This window comes from Netta rufina, assembly GCF_964035555.1.
Source record: "Netta rufina genome assembly, chromosome: 12".
NCBI classification, from domain to species: Eukaryota; Metazoa; Chordata; class Aves; order Anseriformes; family Anatidae; genus Netta; species Netta rufina.
In genome coordinates this window covers 9,524,271-9,549,531 of record NC_140135.1, presented here as the reverse complement: position 1 = coordinate 9,549,531, position 25,261 = coordinate 9,524,271, and the positions used below count along the sequence as shown (strand labels likewise).

Here is a 25,261-nt window from a genome sequence, read left to right as displayed (position 1 = left end):
TTTGTTCTATATACATGTTTAGTGCAGTATGAATGAGACAGAAAGAAAAATCAATCATTGCTTCACAGAGAAATATGAACTCTGTTAGCTTCATTTTTCACACTGTGAAAATGACTTGACCTTCCTTTCCTCAGAAATCCAAATATCCCCAATCTGTATTCAACAGCATAGCTGGCCACAAATTTACCATTAACATTTTCTGGATAGGAAACTGTGATTTCATTTTTGTTGTTTTGTGAAAAATAGGCTTTTCTTTGGATCAAATGGAGTATTTTGAGCAGAAAGGGTTTATGTGCTGTATCACAAGGGTTGCAGTTCATCTACCTCTTGCCCCTGACCACCGACAGCTGGCCAGTCTCCCTTGCCCAACCCACCGTGGCCACAGTTCTGCTTCTCCTTCCCCAGGAGCAGGGACAACGAGGCTTCTTGTGGTGGTGGCAGCCCAGGCATCAAGCCCTGTCTTGGGAGCACAGTGCTGGGCAGGTACATTACTGTTTCTCCACATCTCCCTCCTTGCCTTCGTCTTTCCCTTTCCCATATGTGTGTAGAGCACGTGCTACAAAGCCTTTGGGTAAGGAGGTTAGTGTGGGTATGCCTGAAAGAGAGAGGATGAGGCTGGGATGCCCTTTTCCTGCTTCAGACTTGGTACCTGCCATCCACTGCTGAACCTGAGGGAGCAGAGGGGGAGCCTGGCCATTTTGGTGCAGCTCCGCAGCTCTCTTGGTTGCAGGGTGCTCTCATGATTTCCCCCATGGCCAAATTGGCAGCAGTTGCTGAGGGACACCAGGCACCTGTGCCCTGTCTGAGGGGTGCTCCAGCAGGAACCTCCTCCTAAAACCCAAGACGGGGGCAACTCTCACAGCTGCCTGCACCCCCTGCAGTGCCACAGCGGGCTGGAAAGCCAGCTCTAACCTCATTGAGCAGCATGGGCAGGGGTGGGTGAAACAGCATCCGCAGCCTCATAGGCTAAAAGGGAGCCGGGCCCGTGCTGAGCCAGCGCTCCTCTTTGTAGCTGGCTGCTGGGCCTGGCGGTGGTGAATGGGGCCGGGAGGCCTTGCTGGCCTTTAACCGTGTCCCGAGCTGTTGCTGTAGGTGCTGGGAACTGCAGTTGTATTTTCCATTGTAATGGTAAAAGTGGTCATGCCAGGGGCAGTTGAACTTTCTGTTCCTGGCACTTTGGGTAAAACGAACCCTTTGCTATTTAAAGACAGAGCTGGCACAGCCTCATGCTTGTGCTCATCCCTGGCCTGTGCTATGGAACAGTTCATGGCCCCGACACGCTCCTATGACAAGTGCTGAGCTCGGCCAGCCCTGCTGATAGCATGTGGGGACAAGCGTGGCTGCTGGCGGCTCAGCCGGGGGGCCCTGTGTCAGCCTGGTTGGCCTCTGTGGTGGTGGCACGCGGGAATGTCCTTGGTTGGTTTGAACTGTCTGTGAAAAGCTAGTTTGTGCACAAACTTCTTCAGCTGAGGGCGTGGGATGTTCAGGGAGCTCCAGGTGCCCAAAATGCATCCCCCAGGAGAGGGGTTTTCTCTGATATTGCCCTTCATGGCAACTGCAGATCTGGTGGATCTCCCACCCTTATTTTTGCTATAGTGAGCTCTGAAAGCCTCTTGGGGGACTATTTTGTGCAGATTTTGCTAGTTTCTGAAGAAGAGGAAGGGTTTTGTTCAATGAAGTAAATGACCTCTCAGCAAGGCAGGGTGCGGAGCATCCCCAGCTCCTGCACGCCCTGTGTAACGCCTGTAGTAACTCATTTAGTTCTGTTTAATGGCTCCAGCTCAAGATACTGAAAATAGTTGTTATTGAATGTGAGTGATCAGGCGGCAGACTGGGCTTTTACTTTTATTAATAATAACATTTTCTAAAAAAAACTGTCTGTCTCTGAAGAAAATTTTTGAATTGTGGCAGCACTGGCCACAAAGTCTCATTATTGAACAGGGCTTTCAAAACCAACAAGAATAACAAAATAAGAAAGAGGAGAGAGAGAGGGGCCTGGCTCATGGTATTTCATAGCTGAAGGGGACCAGAGCAGCACGTTCAAGCCTGCTTGTGGAGAAAACCGACAAGTGTTGGAGAGGAAATGCTGTGTGCACCTGCCTGCCCACAGCAGAGAGAGGAGCAGGGCTCGGGGTTTCGCTGGGTGCGAGCAGGCTGTCAGTGGTGCAGCCCTGCCTGAGCTCCCTCGCTTGGGGGGCCGTGAGATGCATGATGCAAATGCAAAGCTTGCAGTGAAACCCAGGTTCAGATCAGGAAGCCTTTGTCACGTTTGACTTCCACTGGTAATGGTTCCAGAGCTTTTCCTCTGCAGTTTTTTTTTTTTTTTTTACCCCAGCAGCGTTTGCACAACAGCTGTGCATTCTTTAGGAAGGCAAAAATCGTGGGTTACATTAGCTGCTCTTTTGCTGACCTGCTTGGCCACCTTGGGTTTGTTCTGTAATTCTCAGCAAGCCCACAGAGATGCTCATTGGAGCCTGATCTCCGTGGTGGCAGCAGAGTGGGCTGCTGTGACCAGCTGCAGGACCTTGGCTGTGGAGATGGGATGCCACCAGAGCAAGGAGCATCTCTGACTTCACCCCGCACCAAGTCCCTGAGGCCCAGCATCACTCGGGCAAGTTCAGGGTGTGGCTGGTCCTGTGCAAAACCAACCAAAATGAACACAGCTTTGGGCTCGTCTTCGCAACGCCAATGGATGCGCTTGGTTGCTGCATGCACGTATATGTGGTTGGAACCTTGTATTTCCAAAATGGAGACAATTTGGGGTGTGGGGGCAGTGGGTCGGGCTGGTGACATCCTGGGGAGTTGGGGTGATGCTGGTGGCTCTCGGAGCCCCTCGCTTGCTCAGCCCAGGGCCCTCCTGGGCCTTGCCTTCCCCTGCCATTGCACCTCTCCTGCTGCAGCTGCCCCGAGCCCCTCCGGGCAGCGCCTCCTCCGGTGCCGGTGCCCCCCGGCGCTTCCCTGGCGGGGGGCCGATTTTACCGGCGATCCCACGGGCGCCTCTTTCCCATTTTCCCCTCTTTCCCCCCATCCCACCCGTGCCACTCGGGGCTTAGGGCGATGCGCGAAGCCTCCTTTCTCCCTTTCCATCCCATCCCCTTTCCCTCCAAACTTCCCCGGGGCATCCCCGGGCGGGGAGAGGAGGGGATGGGATGGGAGGGGGGGCTCCGCCGGATCCCGGCGGTGCTGGCGCGGCGGCTCCATGCCGCGGCTTCGGGGCCGCCCCGGCTCCTCCTCCTCCTCCCCTGGCGGTGTGCGAGAGAGTGCGAGCGGGTGTGTGTGTGTGTGTGTGTGCGGTGTGTGTGTGTGTGCGTGTGCGCCGGGGCCGCCGCCGCCGCCGTGCCTGCCCCTCGCAGCCCGGCAGCCCGGCCCCGGAGCGGGCGGCGGCGGCGGCGCTCCCCGAGCCCCGGGCGGCTCCGAGCGGCCCCGCGGCGGCGGCCGCCGCTGCCCGATGCCGGCCGGGCAGCCCTGAGCGTGCCGCCTCGCCGAGGCAGGGGGCACCACTTCTCTGAGTCGCCCCCCGCCACATCGTTATGGACCTATTCGACTTTTTCAGGGACTGGGACTTAGAGCAGCAGTGGTAGGTTTTTTTTTTTTTCTTTTCTTTTCTTTTTTTTTTTTTTGGGGTGTCGCTTTTTAATTTTTCGGGGGTTGCTTTATTCCCCCCCTTTCCCCTCTCCCTCCCCTCCACCCCTCTTCCCCCGACCAGCTGCCTCCTTTCCTCTCCTCCCCGCTCTCTCCGCCGGTGCCTGGGAGCCTTTGTTGCGGGGCGAAGCGCCCGGTGCCCGCCGCCGAGCGGCTCCGCGCTGCGCCCGCCGGCTCCGGCAGCCCCGCTGCGGCTGGCGGGGAGCCCCCGCACCGCACCGGGGGGGGGAGCAACTTACCGGGGGAGCCGGGGGGAGCCGGGATGCGCCGGGCTGCCGGCGGGGAGAGCGGCGGCAGCGGCGCCCCCCCGGCCGCCGAGGGCAGCGGCGTGGGGAGGCGATGTTTTCCCCGGGCTCGCCGCTTCGCTCCCGGTGTATTTACGGCTGTCAGCGGCCGCGGTCCCTCGGCGGGGGGAAGGCGGCCCCGAGTTTTGCCGTGTGGCACACTTCGGCTGCAGCCCTGCTCGCCCCGGAGGGGTGGGGGGGGCTCTCGCTGGTTTTGCGGGCTTCCCGTTCGGGAGAAAGCGTTATTGAAGTTAGTTTGGGAAGTGGGAAGCTCGGTCCCCGTGATATTATAACAGGTCCCTTCCTTTCTCTGCCTCTTTCTTCTTTACCTTTTCCCATCCTTTTTCTTCCTTCCGTCTTCCCTTCCTTACTTTCTTTTTTCCTTTTTTTAAATTTTATTTGAGTGGGGGCTTTAGGCTTACGTTGCTCTGCAACTAAGCGCGCACCTTGGAAGGGCCGGTGCATCTGTTTGAGTATATTGTAAACTTGTTACCGAAGTCACTGCTGAGGAATCTCGATGGGTGACAAGTAGCTGGGAAAGTTGGTGCTGGGGTAGGTATTCAGGCACTTTCCCGGCTGGTTAATGAGATTATGGTTATTCTTTACGACTGTTTTTATTGGTTATTTTCAATTTAGGAAAAGCAGTTACAATTTTGCAACTGTGCATGGTTATATTCAGAGGTTGGTTACTGCTTTGTTAAATGGTTTTGGGCTGGAGCACAGTTTGCCAAGAAAGAAAGTAAAATGCTGCTTTGTGATCCTAATCACTAAATGTCACACGGATTTTGCGTGTGTGTGCATGTGCATTTGGACCTCATGTTTTGCAGAGCCTTTACTTTACTTTGTTGGTAATATAAAGGTATGTCTAGGAAAAAGATCATATATTTAGTTAATAACTATCATTTTGCCAACCACTGTGTAGCAGCTATGGTTGCAAATCCAAGATAATCAGAACCAAATACCTGTCACGTCCTATTTTACAGCAGTTCGGAGTAAATCCTTGGAACCATAAATTACACTGTATCAATATTAATCTGGAAGCAGGCGTTTTGGATCCTGCGCGTGTTTTATCAGCTCTCCGTGTACCATCATATTACCTCTTTTAATAACTGGGCTGTTGTTATTTAAAAGTAATAATCACAATAAAATTAGTGCTCAATTAAATATTACGCCTCTACCACCCTATCTTGACTCTGCTACACTAATTTATTTTGCACACAACTGATAACCACCATATAACTACTCAAATAATATTTGCATACAATTTGCCTAATTTATAGTGTGGGTAACATCATTAATTTAATAGAAGCTGTTACAACCCAATATGTGGGTGTAGTTCAAATACTAAGCACATTATAGGTATTGAGTTTTAGTGTTTGCTTAATAACTTGCTTTCATTTGACTATGGTTTTATGTGGATTTAGAGATGTGCATCAGAAAGAAGGGAACTCTTGTGCCTCTGTTTTTGCATAAAATATTAACGTATTGCCACTCATTCCATAATTTCCATTCACTTCATTTCTCACAGTTATTTTTTTTTTTTGGGGGGGGGGGGGGGGGGTTGTTTGTGTGTGTGTGTGTTTTTGGGGTTTGTGAGGCAAGAACATGTTTTACTTCATGGCTGTTTCAAAGTGTTTCGATATCCACATAAACTCTCCCTGTGACACAGTTGGATTACTGTTGCAGAGATCAAGTTGGATTTAGCCTTTAATAATCCAATTAGTATACGCATGTGCACATGTATATAATATAGGGGTACGTAATCTACATGTATATGCAAGCATTACATGTATTTTATTGTACATATAAAGATTTATGTATCTCAGGCAAGTAATTACATTGCTTAAGGAAAGATGAATTTAGCTCATCTATCCATAAATGTGTGTAAATAAACGTGACGTATGTGTACATGCATCATCTCTGCACACCCAGAAATATGCATGCTTACCCATCAAAATGAATTTATTTTTGTCTGTGTATCCAGCATGGTGTGGTTACTCCATGATATTTACAAATAACTATAGTTAGCATGATGTGTGGATTTGTGCCTCATATTTTGCAACTGTCCTCGGCGCTTCTGTCTGTGAGCTGGCCTCTGTAAAACGTGTCTTGTGAGCAGTTATAAAGCAGTGAGAGACCCTCTTCTGTGTCGCTTGCAAACGCAAAACTTCTGCTAATCTGTGCTGCAATCGCAAAGAAGGCAAGCTCAGGCCTACAGCGTGTGTGGGTGTTTGTATGTATTATCTGTATACAAGTGCAGCAGAAACATAGTTAGCCTGAGAAATAGATATATATAAATGTATAGCTGAGTGGAGGTTTTTTATCCAATGTAAAGGTTTAAAGGTAACGCTTTCTGTGCATATCAGGAAGTGATTCCCCACACGTCTTAGGGTGATGGGAAAAACCCCACCACGTTTTCCTTCCGTCCACCAGAGGTACCTCTCTGCATCACTTCTCGAGATGTGTTTTGGCCAGGACTGCCAAAGTAGCAGCGCGCTGCCACAGCGTGTCTTCTGGAGTTGTCACCAGGCACTCAGGATGCTTAGGGGGAGCTTTGTCCTGGTGGAGGCTGCAGAATCAGCCCTTTGGTTTCCCATGTTAGGAGGGATCACAACAATACAAGAACAAGGTGTTTCAGTGACCCTTCATCAAGAATGTTGTTGAGAAGGTAGCTGAGAGTATGTGTGGTTTTTTCTTAATTTTTACAGAGAAGCAATTGGACAGAATGTGCAAAACTAAGTATCCCAGTGGATGTTTTGCCATACTCAAAAACCTGTATAAACAAAACAATTTAAATGAATCTAAGGTCTTGTCTAGGTGAAAGGGCCAAAGCTGAAGTCTTCTGAGATTCCTGGGTGAATAAGAAACGTTCACCTGGGCTTGCATTTAATACGAGCCATTCTATGAGGGAGAAAGGAAGGGAGATGGATATAATGAAAAGCTTGAATGCCTGTGTGCACCAAGGGGACCACTTGCTGTTAAAAATCAAATTTCATCTTTTAAATCACTTTCCACGCTTGTCTGTGGTAACCAAGTAAATGAAATCTTGACGCGTCCTGGGACCGTGTGGCTAGATTTGAACCTGCTTACGGAGTAAGGTGGTGCCATTAATCAGCAGCTAGGAAACAGCAAACCCCAACAAAAACCCAACCAACCCAGAATATACGGCTCTTCGGTAACACAAACAGAGGCGGGGAGATTCATGGTTTATGTTTTATTTATTGGCATTGGTACTATTATTTTCTAAGTCCTCCAATCTTTGAAAAAGTGGAAGCTGAGAAAATACTTAGCAGCAAAATACACGTTGAGGTATGGAAAATAAAACGTGGCAGAGGGCAACGCAATCGGCAGGTAACACCATCACTGTAGCTGTGCAGTTGGGATAGCGAAGAGTTCACACTGCAAAGAAACAAGCCTCTTGTCTTCTCTTTTTTATATTATGTATCACAAGTAGCCTAATTAGAGCAAAACCAGCAAACTGCCAGTTATACAGGAAGAGGCTTAAACTCACCAAACTGTTATATAAATAGAAAGTTCAAAGGTCTGTTTGTGGCTGACAAAGCTGAGAACAGGCCATCTGTGGGCCAGGTTCCCCCCCTGTATGAATGCAAAACCGTACTGTATGCCCCAGCAGCGCGCTTCCAGCATGGACCTCAGGCTGGAGGGGGGATCCTGCTCTCCAGACAAAGGTGAACTGTTCGAGCTCCAGCCTTGGGTATTCCGCCCCTCGGCCACCTTCCCTCCTTGCCTTGTGCCTCTGCAGAAGACCTCAGTCACTGCTCTGTCACCAGGGTCTGTAATAGCTTGCTAAATGAGAAGTCTTCTGAACGTGGAAACAGTGTTGTGCTTCTGATGGGGATGTGTGAAACAGAGTAGATAGGCTCTTTGGGACTTAGATTAAGGTTTTTTTCTCCTTTTTTTTTTTTTTTCTTTTCCCTTTTTGGGGGTGGTGGTGAGAGCGTTAGTACAGGAGGAAGTTGCATTTTGAATGGATTTCTGTAAGGGTTTTTTTTCCCCCTCCCTTTCTTCTCCTTAAGAAATATTACAGTTGAATTGGCGTTACTTTTTAGATTTGTGTTACAGACATCCCCGAGTAATTATTTGAAAACGTTTCATTTTCAATTTGCTTTGAAAGTGTAAATGGATGGATTGTGTGGCTGCTGGTGGGTGGGTGAGGGGGATTAGATGCTGTCAAAACAAGCAGCTGAGAAAGACCAAAAATATTCTTGGGCCAAAACCTGTACTTTAAGTACATCCTGATTTAGTAATTCTTCCCTGGCTGATATTGAACTCCATGGAGTGTAAATCTTAAAAGAATTTGGCCGTTTGCAAACATTAAGCTCACATCTATCCTATGAGGCAAAATTACAATCAGTTTAACAGCATTTGAATTGTTTTTCTAATGATTCATTCAAGAATTTAATGACTTCTGAAATATACAAATTGGGATGGAGAGCAGATACTTCAGATACTGTTCAGCTATTCCAAAGCCAGGCAGGACTTCAGAGCGTTCAAGCACTTTGTACATGAATGCCAATTATATTGTTTGGGATTTTGTTTCTGAGTAAAGATAATGTTATGGTGCAGGTCCTTCAGCCAAGCAGAATTATTCCTTTTGTGCATCTGAGAAGCCTGTACTGCAACCTGAAATTTAACTAAATATTTAAAGGGGAAATGTGACGTTCTGTAATGTGTTAAGTCAAATTAATATACTAAATGATCTCTGAAAAAAATATAATTGGTGGATGCCACTGGTCTTTTTGTACTTCTGAAGTCTGGGACAGTATGCTCCAGCTTCTTGGAAGGAGCGTTCTCATGCTGTCTCTGTTATGAGGCCCAAATTCTCTTTTTATCCAAGTAAAGAACAAAATTCCCATTGTGTGAGATGGGACAAAATTGGATCTAAGACTGAGTGTTAATGTAGCAGGGTCCATACGCAGGTATGCAGTTTTAAGCACACAAGCAACGCTATTGAAGCAACGCTGATTTCAAGATAAGTTTTACTGAACTGAGATCTTGACTGTTCCCGAAATGCTCAGTTTCACTAACGATTGAACCCTAGTTCTCCCTGTACTTGGTGATGGAAACTGCTGTTACTTGTGACTGTATAGCATGCATCCATTTGCCTGAGCTCTATCAGCGGTTTTATGTGATTGTACAATTGACTGAACAGCCAAAAAGAATACAAATATTAAAGCACTCTCTCTATCAGAGCTGTAGAAAGTAACTTACACACTGAGTCCTGGAAGAATGTGGAATAAGCATCTAAACAGACAGACCCCGCCCTGTATTTCCCTGGTGCCTTTAGGTTGGATGTAAAATGGAATTTCTTTATTTGGAGGACTTGAAGGAGTGGGCTCCTGGATGCTCATTAAATGTATATGATCAATACATACCATAAAGTACCTACCTGCTCCTCCAGCTTGGGTTTGAGCCAGTACCAGGGCTGTCAGTGGAGGTGCTCCCAACTGATTTCAGCAGGTGCTGGACTTGACCCTGTTATGGCCAAAAGGCAGACTTCCAGAAATGTGCTGCAGGTCTCGAATGACCAGGATCAGCAGGCACTTTGCACACACCTAATACCGTGCATGTGAACAACTCTGCAGAGTCCAATTCTGAACCATTCTAATTCAAATTTACTACCTTTCTTTTGAAAAGAAAGAAAAGAAAAATGGAGGAAAAAAAGCCCAAACTTCTCTCTTGGTTGCAGTTAACAAAATAGATTTTATAAAACCATCAAACATCTATTAACACCGAGAAGTGAAACTGTGCCCCAACTCTGGGTTTTGCAGTGTTACAAATTCTTCCTTAAGAATTGAAAAAGAAGACAGTAAATCCAGTAATATGTCAAGTTAGTGTAACCTTCCGGACCACTCATAAAATAATCGTCAGGACTGTGACTCAGGAAGACAGGTGTTTCACCCTGTTGTTGTTACTGAATGTTTTGTATTGATGCTTTGTAATCAAAATATTCAAATTGTTCTAATAGCTTTGATCACAGATGTTGGGAGGTATGTTATTCCTGAATAATGGACATCTGTAGAGATTAAAAAAAAAAAAAAAAATAAGGGGGGGGAGAAAAGGAGAAGAAGGATGGCAATGTACACACCAGTAGGGTTTTAAGCTCCATTTTGATTACCTTCTAATGATACAGTTATTTGGCAAAGAGCATGTGATGTTCAGCCTGCATTTGCGAGGGAAGGTTTTGGGAAATGAACGTGGGATGTTTGTTTTCACAAACTCTGTACTGGAGCCTGGCCTTGCAAAAACTTGGAAACAATTGCAAATTGCTCGTTGGTTTCAGCAAAACTGCCCTTAAATGCAGTCGGTACAGTGGGTTGGTGAGGTCGTGCTTGTAGTACTGAAAAAATAACATGGCACTAGAGAGCTGAGGTAAAGGAATAAACCCAAACCTCCTGCCGTTAACTTCCCAGCTATTACAAGCTCTTTTATCATGAAGAGGCTGTTTTTCAACTCTTACATAGCAGATCCACACCATAAATTATTACGAGTGTTAAACAAAGGTCTAGTCAGTAGTCTCTTCTGTAAAACTTTACATCATGTTTTAATGACGTTTTATGTATGTGTTCAAATCAAGCCACCAACTTGATAGATTTTTTATTTTAATTTTTAGGATTGAATACTTGTTGAATTTCTTTTCTGTATGTGACCTCAGCAGTTATCTGTGTCTATTTACTGGAGATTATCAGTGAGTCCTTGTTCCAGGTGATCCAAGGTGGTGAGGTTTAAGGAGAGTTGGAGATGGTGCCAGAACTGGAAGCTGATTTTCATTGTGGGTGACACGGAGAATGGGAGAATGCCATTTACTATGTGCAGTGTGTAAGTCTTGTTTAGCGAGGAGCTGTAGTCAGCAATTCAGATGGATTCCTGACTCAGATGCTGCATGGTGCTACCAGTTATAGTAAGATGTGAATAGCCCACTCATAATTATATGTTTTGATGGGGTGGGGTATGAACAACCAGAGAAGAAAACGAGATGGAGCACCAAGTTAAAAATCACTCAGTTGTTCCTTTGACAAGTATTATAATCGCTATTTTTGTACTGCTGTGGGTGTACATGGTGTTGTGAAATAAGTAAATTCCATAGCTCTACATTGCTTTCAGTGCCTGGGGCTCAAACCTGCAGACATCTTACTACTGAGACTAGTGCTTTTTCCTTATAGCACTTTGCATGGACTATGGTCAGGATTTGGCTGGAGTGTAAAAGTTTTCATTCTGGTCACTCAAATGTAAGCTCTCCTGATAGGTGATGGTATCAGCATCTGCCAGAATGATAGATACCTAGAGGTAAGATCAGGTAAAAGCGGTACTTCTGTGACTTGTGATCTGTGCTAAGATGGCTTCAAAATGAGATGTTTTTCATTTAAAATGTTATTAGGTCTGAGGGTAACAGCCCACCATGTAGGTCTAGTTATTCTTTTTCACCTCTTTCCATATCATTTGTTTAGGTCAAGATTTCACTTGTGAGGAAAAGAAAAAACACACCTCTATCTGTTTGAGAAAGCACATGCAAAGCTTTGCAAGTTTTAAATATAAAATCAGGAAACACAGAACGTTATTAAGGTTGCCAGTTCCCATTTATTTTAGTCTCATGTCACGAGGGAAACTGAGATCCTGCAGGAATATGGTGTTTAGGTGAGTCTTTCTGTGCTGCTGTCAGCAGCCGCACTTATGTTTGAGAATGTAGTATCCAAGGTTTGGAAAAATACATGCAGATTGTGGGTATCTTTGGTTAAAGGCCATTGTGAGAGATGTTTTCAAGGGGCTTAATTTCAGCTGCCTGCATGCTTTTTAGGTCCCTGTCCTGAATTCTCACCTGAGGCACCCATCTCTTGGGTAGCCAGTTTCTATCTGAAAACGTTGGGCTGCTCTTTCGAATGTGGGGGTGATTTTTCTTCCAGTTTCTTTCCCGTAGAACAATAGAATGACATTCTTCCTGGTGTTTCCTATGAAGAATAATGATGAGGAATTATCTTCTCTGTCTACAAGTGTTTAAAAACTCATTAGTTAGGGTCCCTGAAAGAATTCCAATACAAGTCAGTGGGTGTGGTGGAGCTGATTGTAATGGGAAGCGGACTGGGCCCTGGGGCTGGTGGTCAGCAGGGAGGCAGAGCTGTAAAGAATACTGTGCATATGCTATAGTAAGCATTTTCATAGATCTCCTCTGTGGGAAAGGACAATGGCTTTGGAGCTCATATTTACTCAAAAAGCAGCCCTTTGATTTTCATGGCTTTCTGCTTCGCTGCACGCTGGAAGGCCCATTTGTCTTCCCCAAGCCTTTGAAGAGCGATAGGTGGATGGAGGCGGTGACCAGTGGCTGAGGGTGGCGGTTGCTTGGAGCAGGAGATAAGTTGCGTTGTGGTTTTTTGGTAACACTTGGCAGAGTTATCGTCATTCTTTTTAAGTTTGCTTAATTGAGGTGAATATACACTTCGGAGTAGAACATGGAGCCTCTTACCAGCCCTGCCACTGCCTTTGGAAAGTTGCAGTGCTTGTCAAAACAGGGTAATGATATTTGGTAAATCGTGGGTTTTTTTTTTGCTGCTGTTGTTCAAGTGGAAAGCAAGAGGCCAAGTGCAATTACCTTCCTCTAGTGTTTCTGTTCATTTTTTCATCTTCATGGGGATCAGCTGGGAACTTTTTGGCAACTTTCTCTACTCTGAACTTCACTGTAACATACGTAGTCCATCATAAGCTTGTTTGCACTACATTACCTATGAGCAGAGCAAACGATGTTGATGCAGATTGTCTATGGCATAGCTTATGCATTGCAATCCTGTTCTGGATATAACTTCTGTGCTGATGGTATCAGACATGCATAGAAAAATAGGGTGAGATTTCTTTCCATGGACTTTTCATGAAACCTTGATTTATGTCTGTCTATATACTTTATGTCCTTTTGTAAGGAGAGAAGAGCATCTCAGAATTTTACTGGTAGACTGAGGCATTTCACAGAGAAGTCAGTGTCATTACACTCCCCCCCCTCTTTTTTTTTTTATACATGGGGAAATGGGACCGGGAGGAGAGAAGTGCCTTGCTGAAGGACTCTGCATTGGTCAGGATGCTGTCAGCTGGGTTCCAGTTCACTGCTTGCCCACTCCGATGCGTATATTTTCCTATTCCGCAGGGGTGTGATGAGGTTAAGTCCCTTAATGTTTATGAATGTTTATGATGATAGAGCAAGACAGGAACCTAGGCAGATATATTAGTAGGGGAAAGGCAAGCCCGTAAAGAGAGACAGGAGGATTTGGGCAGAGCATATCTTCAAGAAGAGGAAATCAAAGCAGAGAAACTATTCTGAAGAGCAAAGAATGTGCCATATATTTACAGTGTGCATATTTGATATAATTTACCCTGCTCTGAGTTGGACAGTGAGGGCCACGGACCTCTTGGAGACAGAAGAGTCTTGTTAGTCCTTATCGTTTCCTGGGTCTTATAGCAAAGCTTTGTATATGCAGCTGTAGCTTAAGTAAATGTCAAGTCTTGGATGCTCTACTGAATAGGACATCCACACTTTTTCAGCAGCATTGTTGCTCTTTGAGCCAGCTGCCTTTGTTTCTAGCAGACCGCTGCTTTGTTGGTTAACCCTGGGCATGAGTTTTCTTCTCATATGTTATTAGACTGAACATATTTTCTATTTATACCACTTGGGGATACAAATTACTGCATTGTTTTTAGCAAGCACTAGGAAGAGTACATCTTTGTGATGTTTAAACAAAAATATAGAGGCAAGATTTTTTTCACTGTAGGTTGTCCAAACGTCCTTTCTTCCAATGCTTAAAGGAAAATAGACAACAAAAACAATTGGTGGTCTTTATTTTTATGTCCCAGACAAGCAGGAGGTATTTGCACATGTGTATTTTACTAGACTAAAGGAAGAAGTTGGTTCTGAGTGATGGACTTCTCAAGAATGTTGATGAAATTGTGCATATACTTTTAAGGAAGTTTAGGGAGACTAATAGTAGCGTACATACATGGAATTATTGCCTTCATGGCTTTGATAATTGCCTGTGGGCCAGCAAAGTTGCATTAGAGGGCTGAGCTGAAGGCCACTGCTCCTAGTTGAAGTTTTTCATTTATTTACTAAACTCTAAAACATACTTGACCAGAGCTTCCTTTGCTTTCTCACTCCATTTCTGGAGAAGATGAGAAGATGACCTTTACCTACTCTCTGGTAGAGCTCCAGAAGCATTATGCAATCGCTGGCAATGTTACTGCTACTCCGCGGTCTTTCCTTCTTTCTTCAAAGAGCCCTTGCCTGAACTGACTGTTCTTTAATGTGCACATGAAGGGGTCAGAGATAAGGGAGCAAAATCATCATAGAGGTTTTCGGTATTTGTGTAAGAAAACACCTGTTTGCGTCTTCAGAATCATCCAGTCCTGTCTGCAGGACATTGAACACGTTTGGATCGTAGACCATGGCTAGGTGTTATCCCTGTCAGGATAATAAATAATACACTTTTCTGCCACTTCATTCTGCCTGGTTCTTTCCCCATTACCCAAGACAAGCTGTTGTGTGAGGATTTTGCCTGGTTGTAGACTGCTCATGAATCTTGCAGTACATGACAAGCAGACATCTAACAAACATAACTAGAAACTATATAAAACACATAGGCATGACACAAGTTGTATGTTTGAAAACACATTAGAGCTCCACAAATAACCTGATATCCAAAATGCTTTTTTCCCTCCTGTGTATCCATAACCAGGAATATTCCGCTAGCTGCATGTCAACCAGATAAGAGGTATTTTAGATTTTGTAATGACTCGCACTTGTGTAAACTCATACAGTTTGCCTGCAAATTCAACTTCAATGATAAAAGGTCTCATCAAAAAATTGAGACAGACTAGAATGTTTGGTTAAGATTTAACATCTTTCTAACTAATTATAACCCAGTGTCAATATACGCTCTAATGTCTGCGGGAAGAAAAAGGACATAAATGATACAGTTCCATTGTCCCAGGTCTTCTGTAAACAATTAGCGGTGAGGTGGATGTCTGAGGCGAGGGCGAGAGAATTGATAAACCTATTCCAAAGGGCTTGAAAAGTTGAAGTGAATTCTAAATGTAGATTAGCAGCAAATGATGACAGCCAAGCCAGCATTACCTCAGTTGATTAATTTGTAAGGATACTACTGGTCAATGATTTTAACCAACAGCTATGCATAGTAGAATCCTAATGGGATCTGTCTGTTAAGATTACATAAAGTAGAGCATTTGATTTATTTCATAGCTTTCCAACGCTGCACTTTAACTTCATACAAATAATGCATTAGTCACACTGGATAAAATGGCGTATTGAATAAAGTTGTGATTTTGTCTGCTTCTTATAATCTGATTTTATAAAGGATTAAATCTGTTTTAGTAGTTTATTCATATCATAAAAGAGATTGTCGGCTGAATGAAATCTTTACATCTGCCACTTTCTATCTCATTAGAAAAGACAGTAACATAAAGTTCCTCATTTCCTTCCAGTCTGTTTTATCCCCTAGTGGGTCTGAGTGTGTATATCTTTTGTACATGTTTGTATATTATAATGTCAGCATGTTTTCAAAGTTGTGGTTAAGACTGCGTCACAGCTTTCAGTTTAGGGGGGCAACACCAGGGGTTATAAATGTTGTGACAAAAAAAATAGTACCCAGACGAGAACAAATGGGGGGGGGGAAAGGGGTGACTGTCAAAACTCTGAAAATGATGATTTTTAGTGGCGTGGTCACATACATGTGCACTGCCTGATTCAGCAAGGTATTTAAGTACACGCAGTACTTTACTGTGAGCATGCCTACGTCGGGGGACACAAGTACACGCCTAATGATAAGTGCTTGTTGACTTTGGGCCAACCGAAGAGGACATAAAGGTTGGGGATTCCTGTGTGAGCTTAAATGTGAATCGTCAGTTGTGATCAAACTGTCCAACTGTCATTCATCTGTCATGGTGCTAGTGTTTTTTTAAAACATTCTTCTAACTTAAGTGCATTGGTTCTTGGTTTTGTTAAACTAAATATTGAATGCAAAATAATAAATTCAGGCATTTTTTTAACCTGCTTTGCCAAAATGTCAGCTTACTGTGAGTACGTTTTGTTCATTTTGTTTAAGTGTGTGTCATTAACAGGATGCTGCTGTTACTACTGAGTGTTGTTTTCATGTAGAACTTTGAAGTGAGAGCAGATTATCTTTTCATGGATGTTTTCTTTATATTTAAGGTACTTGCCTTTTTTATTTAATCCTATTAAGTGGTTAGGACCAGATTGGGTTCTTCAGAACACAAGGTTCTCTTGGTTTCTGGCGCTGAGAAGAGAGGTAGTATCCAGCTATTTGAGTTGCCTTTTTAGTCAGAAACACAGATTCTGAATATCTCAGTTCTCCCTTCTGAGGACTTCCTGAGGATGAAACTTCTTCATTCACATTTTCATTTGTTGATGCATGTTGCAGTTTTACTGGCTCTGGCGTTTCAGTCTTCGCTCCTTTTCCCACCTACTTTGGATCAGCAGGAGTGTTTTGATGTTGAACGTGTACAAGACCAGCCTCTTCCGTGGGGCAACGAGCCACTTACAAGTTCTGGGTGCAGAGGCTGGGGTTGCAGCCTCCCAGGCGGGCAGGGAAGTTTGTGCTGGGCTGTGCCTGGCATTGCGGCAGGATGAGGACAGCATCGCACCCTTTTGGTGACCAGCACAGGGTAGGGCCCATGTCTGATCCCAGGGAGGCTTCATCAACAAGGCTCTAAAAGTCACATGCGGTTCATCAGCCCACGTCATTTGAGGAGGGCTGATAACAGGAGGTAGCTCTCTGCTTCCAGCTGCCTGTTTGCTGAGACATGGGTGTGCTCCCAGCGGGGCCAGGCAGTCCCAGCTGAGTCATTTTTTGCTTAAATTTTGTTCATTACTGAAATTGAGGGGGGAGGAAAAAAAAAGCTTTCCTTGTCACGAAAGTGGTTTTGGTCATGAGTACATTGGTGTGACACAAAATGCTCCTAGAAAGGACCGAAATGTTTGCTGAGGTGGAGGTACATCCTTGGTTGTTGGTTTTGGGGCCAAATGTAAGGAGTAGGAATGGGTTTGCTTGCTGTTACCACATGAACAGTGCTCTCTTTCTCAGCTAAATTCAAGTATCCTTTGTAGCAGGTTAACCTACGTGCAACAAACTGCTCCAACATCCCTGGCCCTGCTTTAAAAACGGGTGGTTGTGGTTGAAAAGAAGCGGGCGCAGCTCCAGCGTGCAGCATCGCGTGGCTCCAGTGGTGCTGGGTACGCAGGAACACCAGGGCCCCAGAGCCTCCCCTGCAGCCCTGCTGTGGAGGTGTCAGCCTGGAGCAGCCATCTATCACAACTATGGGAAGATGCCCCAGCCTGGCATCTTGCCTGTGGGCAGCTGGTTAAAGATGGAAGCATTTGTCAGTCCCTGCATGTGCAGCAGCGTAAGTTCAGGGGCAGAAAGCACGTGCTAGTGACATACGGTTCCAGGTGCTGCTCAGGAAGGTGAGCTGGTGCTGGAGCCACAGCTCTGTAACACGCTGCAGACCAGGGTACCCTTGCTGTGGGCAGCTAACAAATTATCCTCTTTAGCCCGGTGAGATGGTTGTAGCAGTAAGATGCAGCACCAGTATTTAAATACGAAAGAGCAGTGCCACACTGTTTTCTGTGAGCGGTCCTGTCTCTATCTCTGAATAAACAGACAGCAGCCTTTTACGGGAGATTTTTGTTGTATTTTATTTGGCAGCTGTTTGTCTTAATAGGAATTCTTCAATAGTATTTATTGTATTTTGTGCTGGTAGGGGGCAGAGCCAAAGCAGAATCTGAGCAGTTTTACTTGCTTTACTCATTGTGAACAATAAGAAAATATTGCTGTATTAATTACTGTTGTGCTTTATTGGCAAAAATAAAGAGATCCTATAATATGAAATTGCTAATATAAGAAAGGCTTTGATTTTCTCATTAGCACAGGATATTTTGCATCTGTTCTGGTTCACGAGTGCATTGTCGGTGCTTAAATAATAATAATGACTCAGTAATGAATAAGAATAACAACAACAAATAGGCATGTGAGTGTGCAGGCAGTCAGGCACCCTCCGGTGTTTATCAGTAGGTTGGTTTTGGAGGTCTTGCAAAATGAGCTGTTCCCATATGCCCATTCAGATTTCCTTAGATCATTGCACAGCCCTCAGATTCATTTCTCTGCTGGCATGGCTGGGTTATATACAAGTACTTTTTTCATTGTATGTCAGGAGTAAAGTGGTAAAGTTCTCACTTGAAATGGAAAATGTGTATTTCTTCCACTTAAAAACATGTAAGTCTCCTTTTTTCCTCTCTTCTATTTTTTTTCCTTCCTCTCTCTCTTTCTCTCGTGGTGTGTGAATAAAGTCTTAAGTATCTCATTGTTTTGAATTCAAGGAAGAATCAGAGCTCTGGATTACTCTGCCAGTCTTTCAAGTATGCTCTTAAAATGTAGCCTGAAAATACCCTCACTATAATTCAACCTGGTTTGTTGCAAATTTTCCCTGTTTCTGTAGTTTCTACTACAAAAACAGATAACTTAAACTACTGTTAGCAGTCTGTCTTGAATGTTGAAAAGCCTAGGAATCTAAAATTCTGATTTGACTCTCGGTTTCTAACAGCATCTCTAACATCACTTTAAAGTCACCTGCCTGGATAATATGCTCTGTAGTAGAAGTCATGGATTTCATTTTTTCCCAGCTCTTACCTAATTCTGGATAGTTAACAACAGTGATAAGCGAAGGACAGCAGAATGCTCCCTTTATTGTTGAAGCAGTGGTTAATTTCATCAAAGGTGCTTAACTTGTAGCCTTTAGTCTCAAAATAAGTTTGACTTATGATTTGGTTTAATGGCTCTGAGTTTGAGAGAAGGAAAATGCTAGTTCAAATTGGGGAACAAAATCAGCAAATATGCTATGAGTTGTTATATATATATATATATACATGTGTATATATATATTTTTAACACTTCTGCATTGTAAATTACACCCCAATGACTTTACAGCTCAAGAGAGTAATGAAAAAGTGTTTGTATAAGCAATTACCTGAAATTTGACAGTTCTGGTCAAAATACTTAGTTGTATGCTGACAGGCTAGAGGGCATCTTCTGTGTGAAGAGTTTAAATTGTATCTGCTGTTTAACTCCATTAAAAGACTAACTTAAAAAACAAAACAAAACACAGCAACCAAACAAAAAGAAGAAAAACCACCACCACCAACAAAAAAAGCAACCCCAAAGTGCCCTTATTGATTGGTTGCTCCAAGTAGCACTTGCTTTAAGAACTCGGCATTTGCTAATGCGCACATGCACAATAACTATGTAGGGCAAAGGCAAGCAAAAGAGGATTTCTTTTTCCTTATTGATTAAAAATTATTTTTTGGTCCAACAGCCCTTACCTATAACAGCATGTACCTTACAACACACGCGTGGTTTAAATAAAGCAACTCCAAGGAAGGGAAACCAACCAAATAAAAAACGCCACCATCCTTCCCCTTCAAGTAAAACAGTTTAGCCCTGGATAAGCCAAACGAAATTGGCAAAGCAAGTAGTTTATCAGCACAAGACCCGTAAAGTACTTAGAGTGATCTGTGCATGGAAGCTACCCTAAGTCTGCTTCTTGTCACAGCAATTTGTCTGGCTTAAGGGCAAAGTAAGTGGGTCTCCTTGGCAGTACAAGTAGATCACCAGGTAAGATCAGATAGGAGTCTCTAGTGGTAACAACAGAACTACAACAAAGCTCTTCTTTTGACGCTATTTCTGCTGCTGTTGCTGCTGTTAATAAGTGTGCTAATTATCATGAACCTGATAAGGCTTATATTAATTGACTGAACTAAATGTAAATTCTGGTTAAATAGAGAATGGTTTAATAGACTTGACAGGTGCTGGTTTACGTAGCTGCTCTGTTCAGAGTAAAGGCGTGCTTTAAAACAAAATAATCATCTAAATTTTAACCCTTTGATTTTGGGGGAACTCAAAATGTTCGCATTTATAAGAGTTTAAGGTATTCACAATATCTTCTGCCCTTCTCCTCTGTCCTGTGATACTTTATGCAAGGCTAACTAGTTCTTACAGCTTTTGTAGTGCAACATAATCCCTGCGTAGTCATTTGTCACATACTTGCATGGCACAGAGTAGTATGGCCCAACCCATTTAGTCTCCAGGTGCTGTTAAAGTAGTAAATGTTGGATAATAAATAGCAGCAACAAGCAATCTGATGGCTACTGACTAGATCAGGAGTTCTAGTTAGCACTTTGGGCTTTTGTGTAGATAATCTCTGCATCACTTCACACATTTGCAAAATGGCTACTGTAATATACTTTTAACTTTAGAGGTATTTTAGGGCATGCCTAAAGATTTGTCAAGGTACATAGAGGTCTTCTTGAAATATTTTTCGTATGCCCGTACAAATTAATACCAGTATTAAAGTGTTCCTTCTTTGCCTGGATGCTGCTTTTCCTGAGTTCCAGGAAGCATTTAAATGTGCAGTATTGTAAGTGTAGACATAGAAACAGACATGGAAAAACCAAACATGGTACCTCTGGTGGTAAATGTCACATTCTTTGGAAATGGTGGAATATTTATAGTATGTTTTATATATTCCATAATTAGGCATTGCTATTAGTGCACACGACCTCTTCATTCTAATTGTCAGGAGAGCTGTCACACCGTAACACATGCTGCAGCACGCTGCAGGAGCAATCAGCTTTTGTCAGACGTCAGCCACGTTTTTATTACTTTTTAATATGTTTTAATTCTTTTCTCCCTCCTTCCTCCCATAAACATAATGTTCATGTGTAAGGCAGAAAAACCTCTGTGCTCTGCCTATCAACAGGCCTTGGCATACTGAGTTTCTTGCCCTGGGCCCCGGTCAGAAAGAAAGGGGCATCTCAGTTGCTGCTGTTTCTGCTCTTGGTGCCCACAGTAAGCTGAGGGGCGCTTGCTAGTGACTCGCCTTTGTATTCGTTTCCACTGTGGGATTCTCTGCCTCAAAAAACCCTCCCAAAACCACCTTCCCCAAGCCAATAAAAGGCAAGCCTGTTGTGAGTCTCGTGCGAAGTTTCAGGACTCTCAGTAATCTGGTGGTAAATGAGGCAGGAGTGATACCCCAAAGCCATTTTTGGTGCACGTGGGACAAAAATAGCCCCGTGCTTTGTGCCCCACGCGTGCCACCTGCTCCAGTGAGAAGAGGAAGCCATAGCTGCCTGTAACGGACATGAAACTGGCTGCGTTGCACTGATACGTACAGGTGCAAATAAAGCCCTGTTTTAAAATATGTGAGGTAATAAACTGTCTGTTGAGAAAATAGAAAGGACTGATTTGCAGGGTGAGGGTGGCTGTTTCTCTGGGTGCTCCCTTTTCTGTCAATGCATGGTAATTACCAGATGTCACACTTTATTTTGGATTACAAGATCATCTCATGCTTTTACTACAGGCAGTGCTTTATTGAAGCTATCCTGCATTATGTCTACAAAGTTTAAAAAAAAAAAAATTTCAATTACTTCCTGCCTGAGGAGCATGCTGCAGGGCTTTTTTATTTTTTTATTTTTTAGTTTTGTATTCGCTAATTTACTGTTTGTTCTAGAGCAGCAGTGAGTGGGAGTTAAACTTTAAGTGCACATTTGGCTCTTTAAAAAGACATTTAGTGTACAATTACTGCTGTTTACCATCTTATAATTGTTGTGTGTTTAGGCTTAGTCAGGCTTAGGAAGATGGGTATCTGTAATCTTTGAGGGCTACAACTCCCTGTCCTAGTTTTTACAAAAGAGAAAGTAGTTATAGATATTGAGATAGATACAGAGATAACACGACACTTTGTGCTGTAATGTTTTAGCGATCAGTGTAAAATAAACACAAGAGGAGGTTGTGGTAAACGATGCCATATGTGGCTGCAGTCTCAGTCAGTGATATTCAAAGTGATGCTCAAATCAGATCTGGGAGTCAAGACCACTATTCATGGAGTCCAAGACTTGCCATCCTGTTGTTACACAGCAGCACAGTTTGCAAAACACTGAGTTTAATAAGGGCTTGTATTTACATTTGTACATGATGTCTACAGCAAAAATGTAAATCAAGTCCTGTGGGTTGATTTTACTTTGAACTTGGGTGGAAAAATTTGTGTGAAAACAAAATGCAATAAATGTGTAACTGAAAATACCGTAGTAATTGAAGGGTGGGAGAGAGGTAGTTAAAAGTCATAATTAGCTTTTTTTTTAAAAAAAAAAAAAAAAGGTATCTTTTAATTCAGTTTTATGATCCACTGTAATTGGAAGGCATAGGTCTATTGTATTTCTTTAAACAGGGGAATATTATTGGATTTCAGGTCCATCATCTGAAAGTTTTCACTTAAAAGCCTAATGAATCCTTGCAGTTGTATTTGTAAGAAACCTTTGTGGATTACAGGCAGACATCCTCCAGAAACAAAACTATTTGAGGGCTATTTTATAACTGAAAGCTTTTGAGAAAATGTTCCTATCATTCAAAAAAGATCTGGAGCTATGAGTATGTATTGTGAATGTCATATTAAATTTCATACTGAGAATGCAAAGGACGACTAATCCTTCCCTTCTTGGTAGAAGTACTGCTCTTTGACTTCCTTCACTGTGTTTTATTTTTAATGTAATTTTAATGAAAAGATGGATCTAGTGTTCCAAAGTGGTTGCTCCTTCTAATGTCTCTGAGACAGAAAGTATGTTTTTTGTTGTTCTTTCATTTTTGAATAATAAATATATATTTTTCCATAAAAAATTAAATCTTGTGTTTAGTCTTACTAGTTGAAATCCATGGCACAATCTTTGGGCTTTATCTGTAGCCTTTTAAAATCAGCTGATGTTTTTAATGGACTGTGGTAGTCTGTGGATTGAGACTGCAGAGCTTGAGTACGCTGGTGTTACAAAAGTGGAATATGGGGAGGGAGGTGGTGAAGGATCAAATCCACCCTCCCATTTAAAAGGTGGAGATAAAGCCTGATATAATACCCCACCTGTCCTTGATAAGGCTGCTCTGTCTGTGTAAAAGCTGTTCCTCCTCACCGTGGTGAACTTCACCCACTGACATTAAATCCTCTCTCATAAGTGATTGGTGTACAAGCCTACTCTGTGATTTCAAGGCATGTCAAGGGATTTAGCTGTACAAGCTTTTTCCTGTATTTGAAATGCAATTTTTTGATAGTAATAGGAAGCATGGATCAAAATGTGTGATTTATCCTTTTTTTGTACCCATAAAATCTTGTGAACAAACTAGTTAATATAGTTAATTGGTTCAGCCCAATAACTAGTGGGGAAAAAAGCCACCCACAAAACAGAAATCCTAAAGCCTATCTACTTAAAAAAAAACAAAAAAAAAAGTTTTGATTTCATATGAATCCCAATCTTCTAAAAGACTAAACTTTTATGTGGAAAAATAAATTTTAGCTAAGGTGTAAAATTTCAGCAATTTTATGCCAGTAGTGGTGGAAAATTTTTAATTTACAAAAGGGGTCATTTTTGCCAATGGAGGAGAAAAATTGTTTTGCTTGAAGAAATAAATCTGAGTCTCTCTTAATAAACACTAACATTGCTGTGTTTTTTATATGTATGCGCTTTTGTAAAAGGTTCTTTTTAGTGCAATACACATTTGGTTAAATCGTGCAATACCTTAATGCCTTTCATGCTAGTGCATCCCAAGGCACTTTACAATCTGTAAAGTTAACATTAGAAATGCAGCACATAAAATTCCCTAAGACAATCCTTTTTAAAATGCTGAATAAAACATCTAAACTGTTAAGTTTGGATTAAATAGCCCAGCAGTTGGTGCTTTTTTTCCTTTTGTGGAAAATGTTTGAAACAAATGACTGAAATGAATAAAAGCTCTGTAAATAATATGACTTCAAATGATATTCATGAAGGCCAAATTCTGCCATTCTGCAGGAGGAAGTCTAGACATGTACAAAGTTCAGCCCTGTTAATTAAGAGGGAGCAATGCGCTGCAGTGAGTCAGAGCAATTTTATAATCCAAATGCTGCTAAAAGGGACTCTTGTCAACCTCCAAATCTTATTTGTTTTATAATCACTGGGTAAGGAGACTTGCTGGCTGAGGAGATACGTGTCTTTCTCTTTCGGGTTTGAATGCGGTCCAGCCTGGTAGTGACCAAAAGCCGTTGCCATCTGATAACTGTTTGTCAGACTATGCAAAATAGTTGTAGTCTCCAAACAGTTCCCAGTGTCAACGTCACAAAAACCACCCCCATGCTTGGCGCTAATTATCGCCCGTGCTGGCAGCCCCAGTGAGGAGGCCAAGGTTTGACTGTTATTTCCCCTTTCAGTGCTTGCAGTGGTCCTGCTGAGAGTGTGTGCGTCTGGGTTGTGGTTAAACGGTGTGTGCTCTGTTCTCTGCAGGGCTGCCAGCCTGGCATCTCTTATACGTACTGATTTTTATCATTAAGAAAACAAGATCCTTCATCGTCTTCTCACTCCACCTTTAGATCTGCTGAGAGCAGAGTTTTTACATTGATGCATTTTTTTACATTGATGCAATTTTAAAATAAAAAAAAAAAGCCCAAACAAACATGAAACCTAACAGAACAGCAGAACAAAACAAAAGCAGAGTCAGGTATGAATTTGTTGAGGCCAGAGAAAATTTGTGCTTTTAATTTTTTTTCCAAATTAAATAAAATGTAAGCTGAAAATAAAAACAAGAAAACCAGCCAGCTGATAGCAGTAGAATACATAAGAGGAAAAAAGCACACACCAAAAAAAAAAAAAAAAAAAAAAAAAAAAAAGAAACAGGATTATGCAGCCTCAGAAAGAGCCAACAGATGTTCAGGGCGGGTTAGAATAACAACATGATCAACGGTATGAAAGCTGCAACAGATCTAAACAAAACCCCAAAATAGATGCAATTCTAGAATAAGCCTGAAAAAGAGAAAAATCATTATAAGATTTCCTCAGCACAGACACTGGTCTCTGATAAAGCAAGATAGAAACTTCTCAAAAAGGAAATTTATACCAAGGTGGGCTCACAACTTTATTGGTAGAGGCTTTTCCTGCACATCTGCTGGTGGGTGAACTGGGAACAGGGTGAAAGTATGTACTCTGTCCCTCACCCAGGATAGGTGCCTGAAGTACGAGCTAATTGTTCCCCGTAACAGAATGGCGCTTGCTTAGGAACCAGGAACTTAGCCGTATCACTTAAAATTAGTTTTTTTCATTTCACTGGACAGTCAAGCTGGCCACCAGGCCTCGCAGCCCGTGCAGCAGTGGGAGCCACCCTTCCCACCCTGGCTGCAGCACTGCGCCTCCCCACGAAATGGAGGAAGGTGGGCACAGCCAGGCCGCTGTGTGCTGCTGC

General features: G+C 43.1%; 1 protein-coding gene across 1 annotated transcript in view; it reads left to right on the top strand.

Annotated features, from left to right (window-relative positions):
• Nucleotides 1-3,530: 3,530 nt before the first annotated feature.
• AFF2 (ALF transcription elongation factor 2) overlaps nt 3,531-25,261 on the top strand; it is a gene marked incomplete at both ends in the record, with an annotated part of 326,636 nt that continues 304,905 nt past the window's right edge. Inside the window, one exon of the mRNA XM_084294301.1 lies at nt 3,531-3,577. Within this exon, the coding sequence (XP_084150427.1) occupies nt 3,531-3,577 (47 nt within the window). The remainder of the gene's footprint in view (nt 3,578-25,261) is intronic.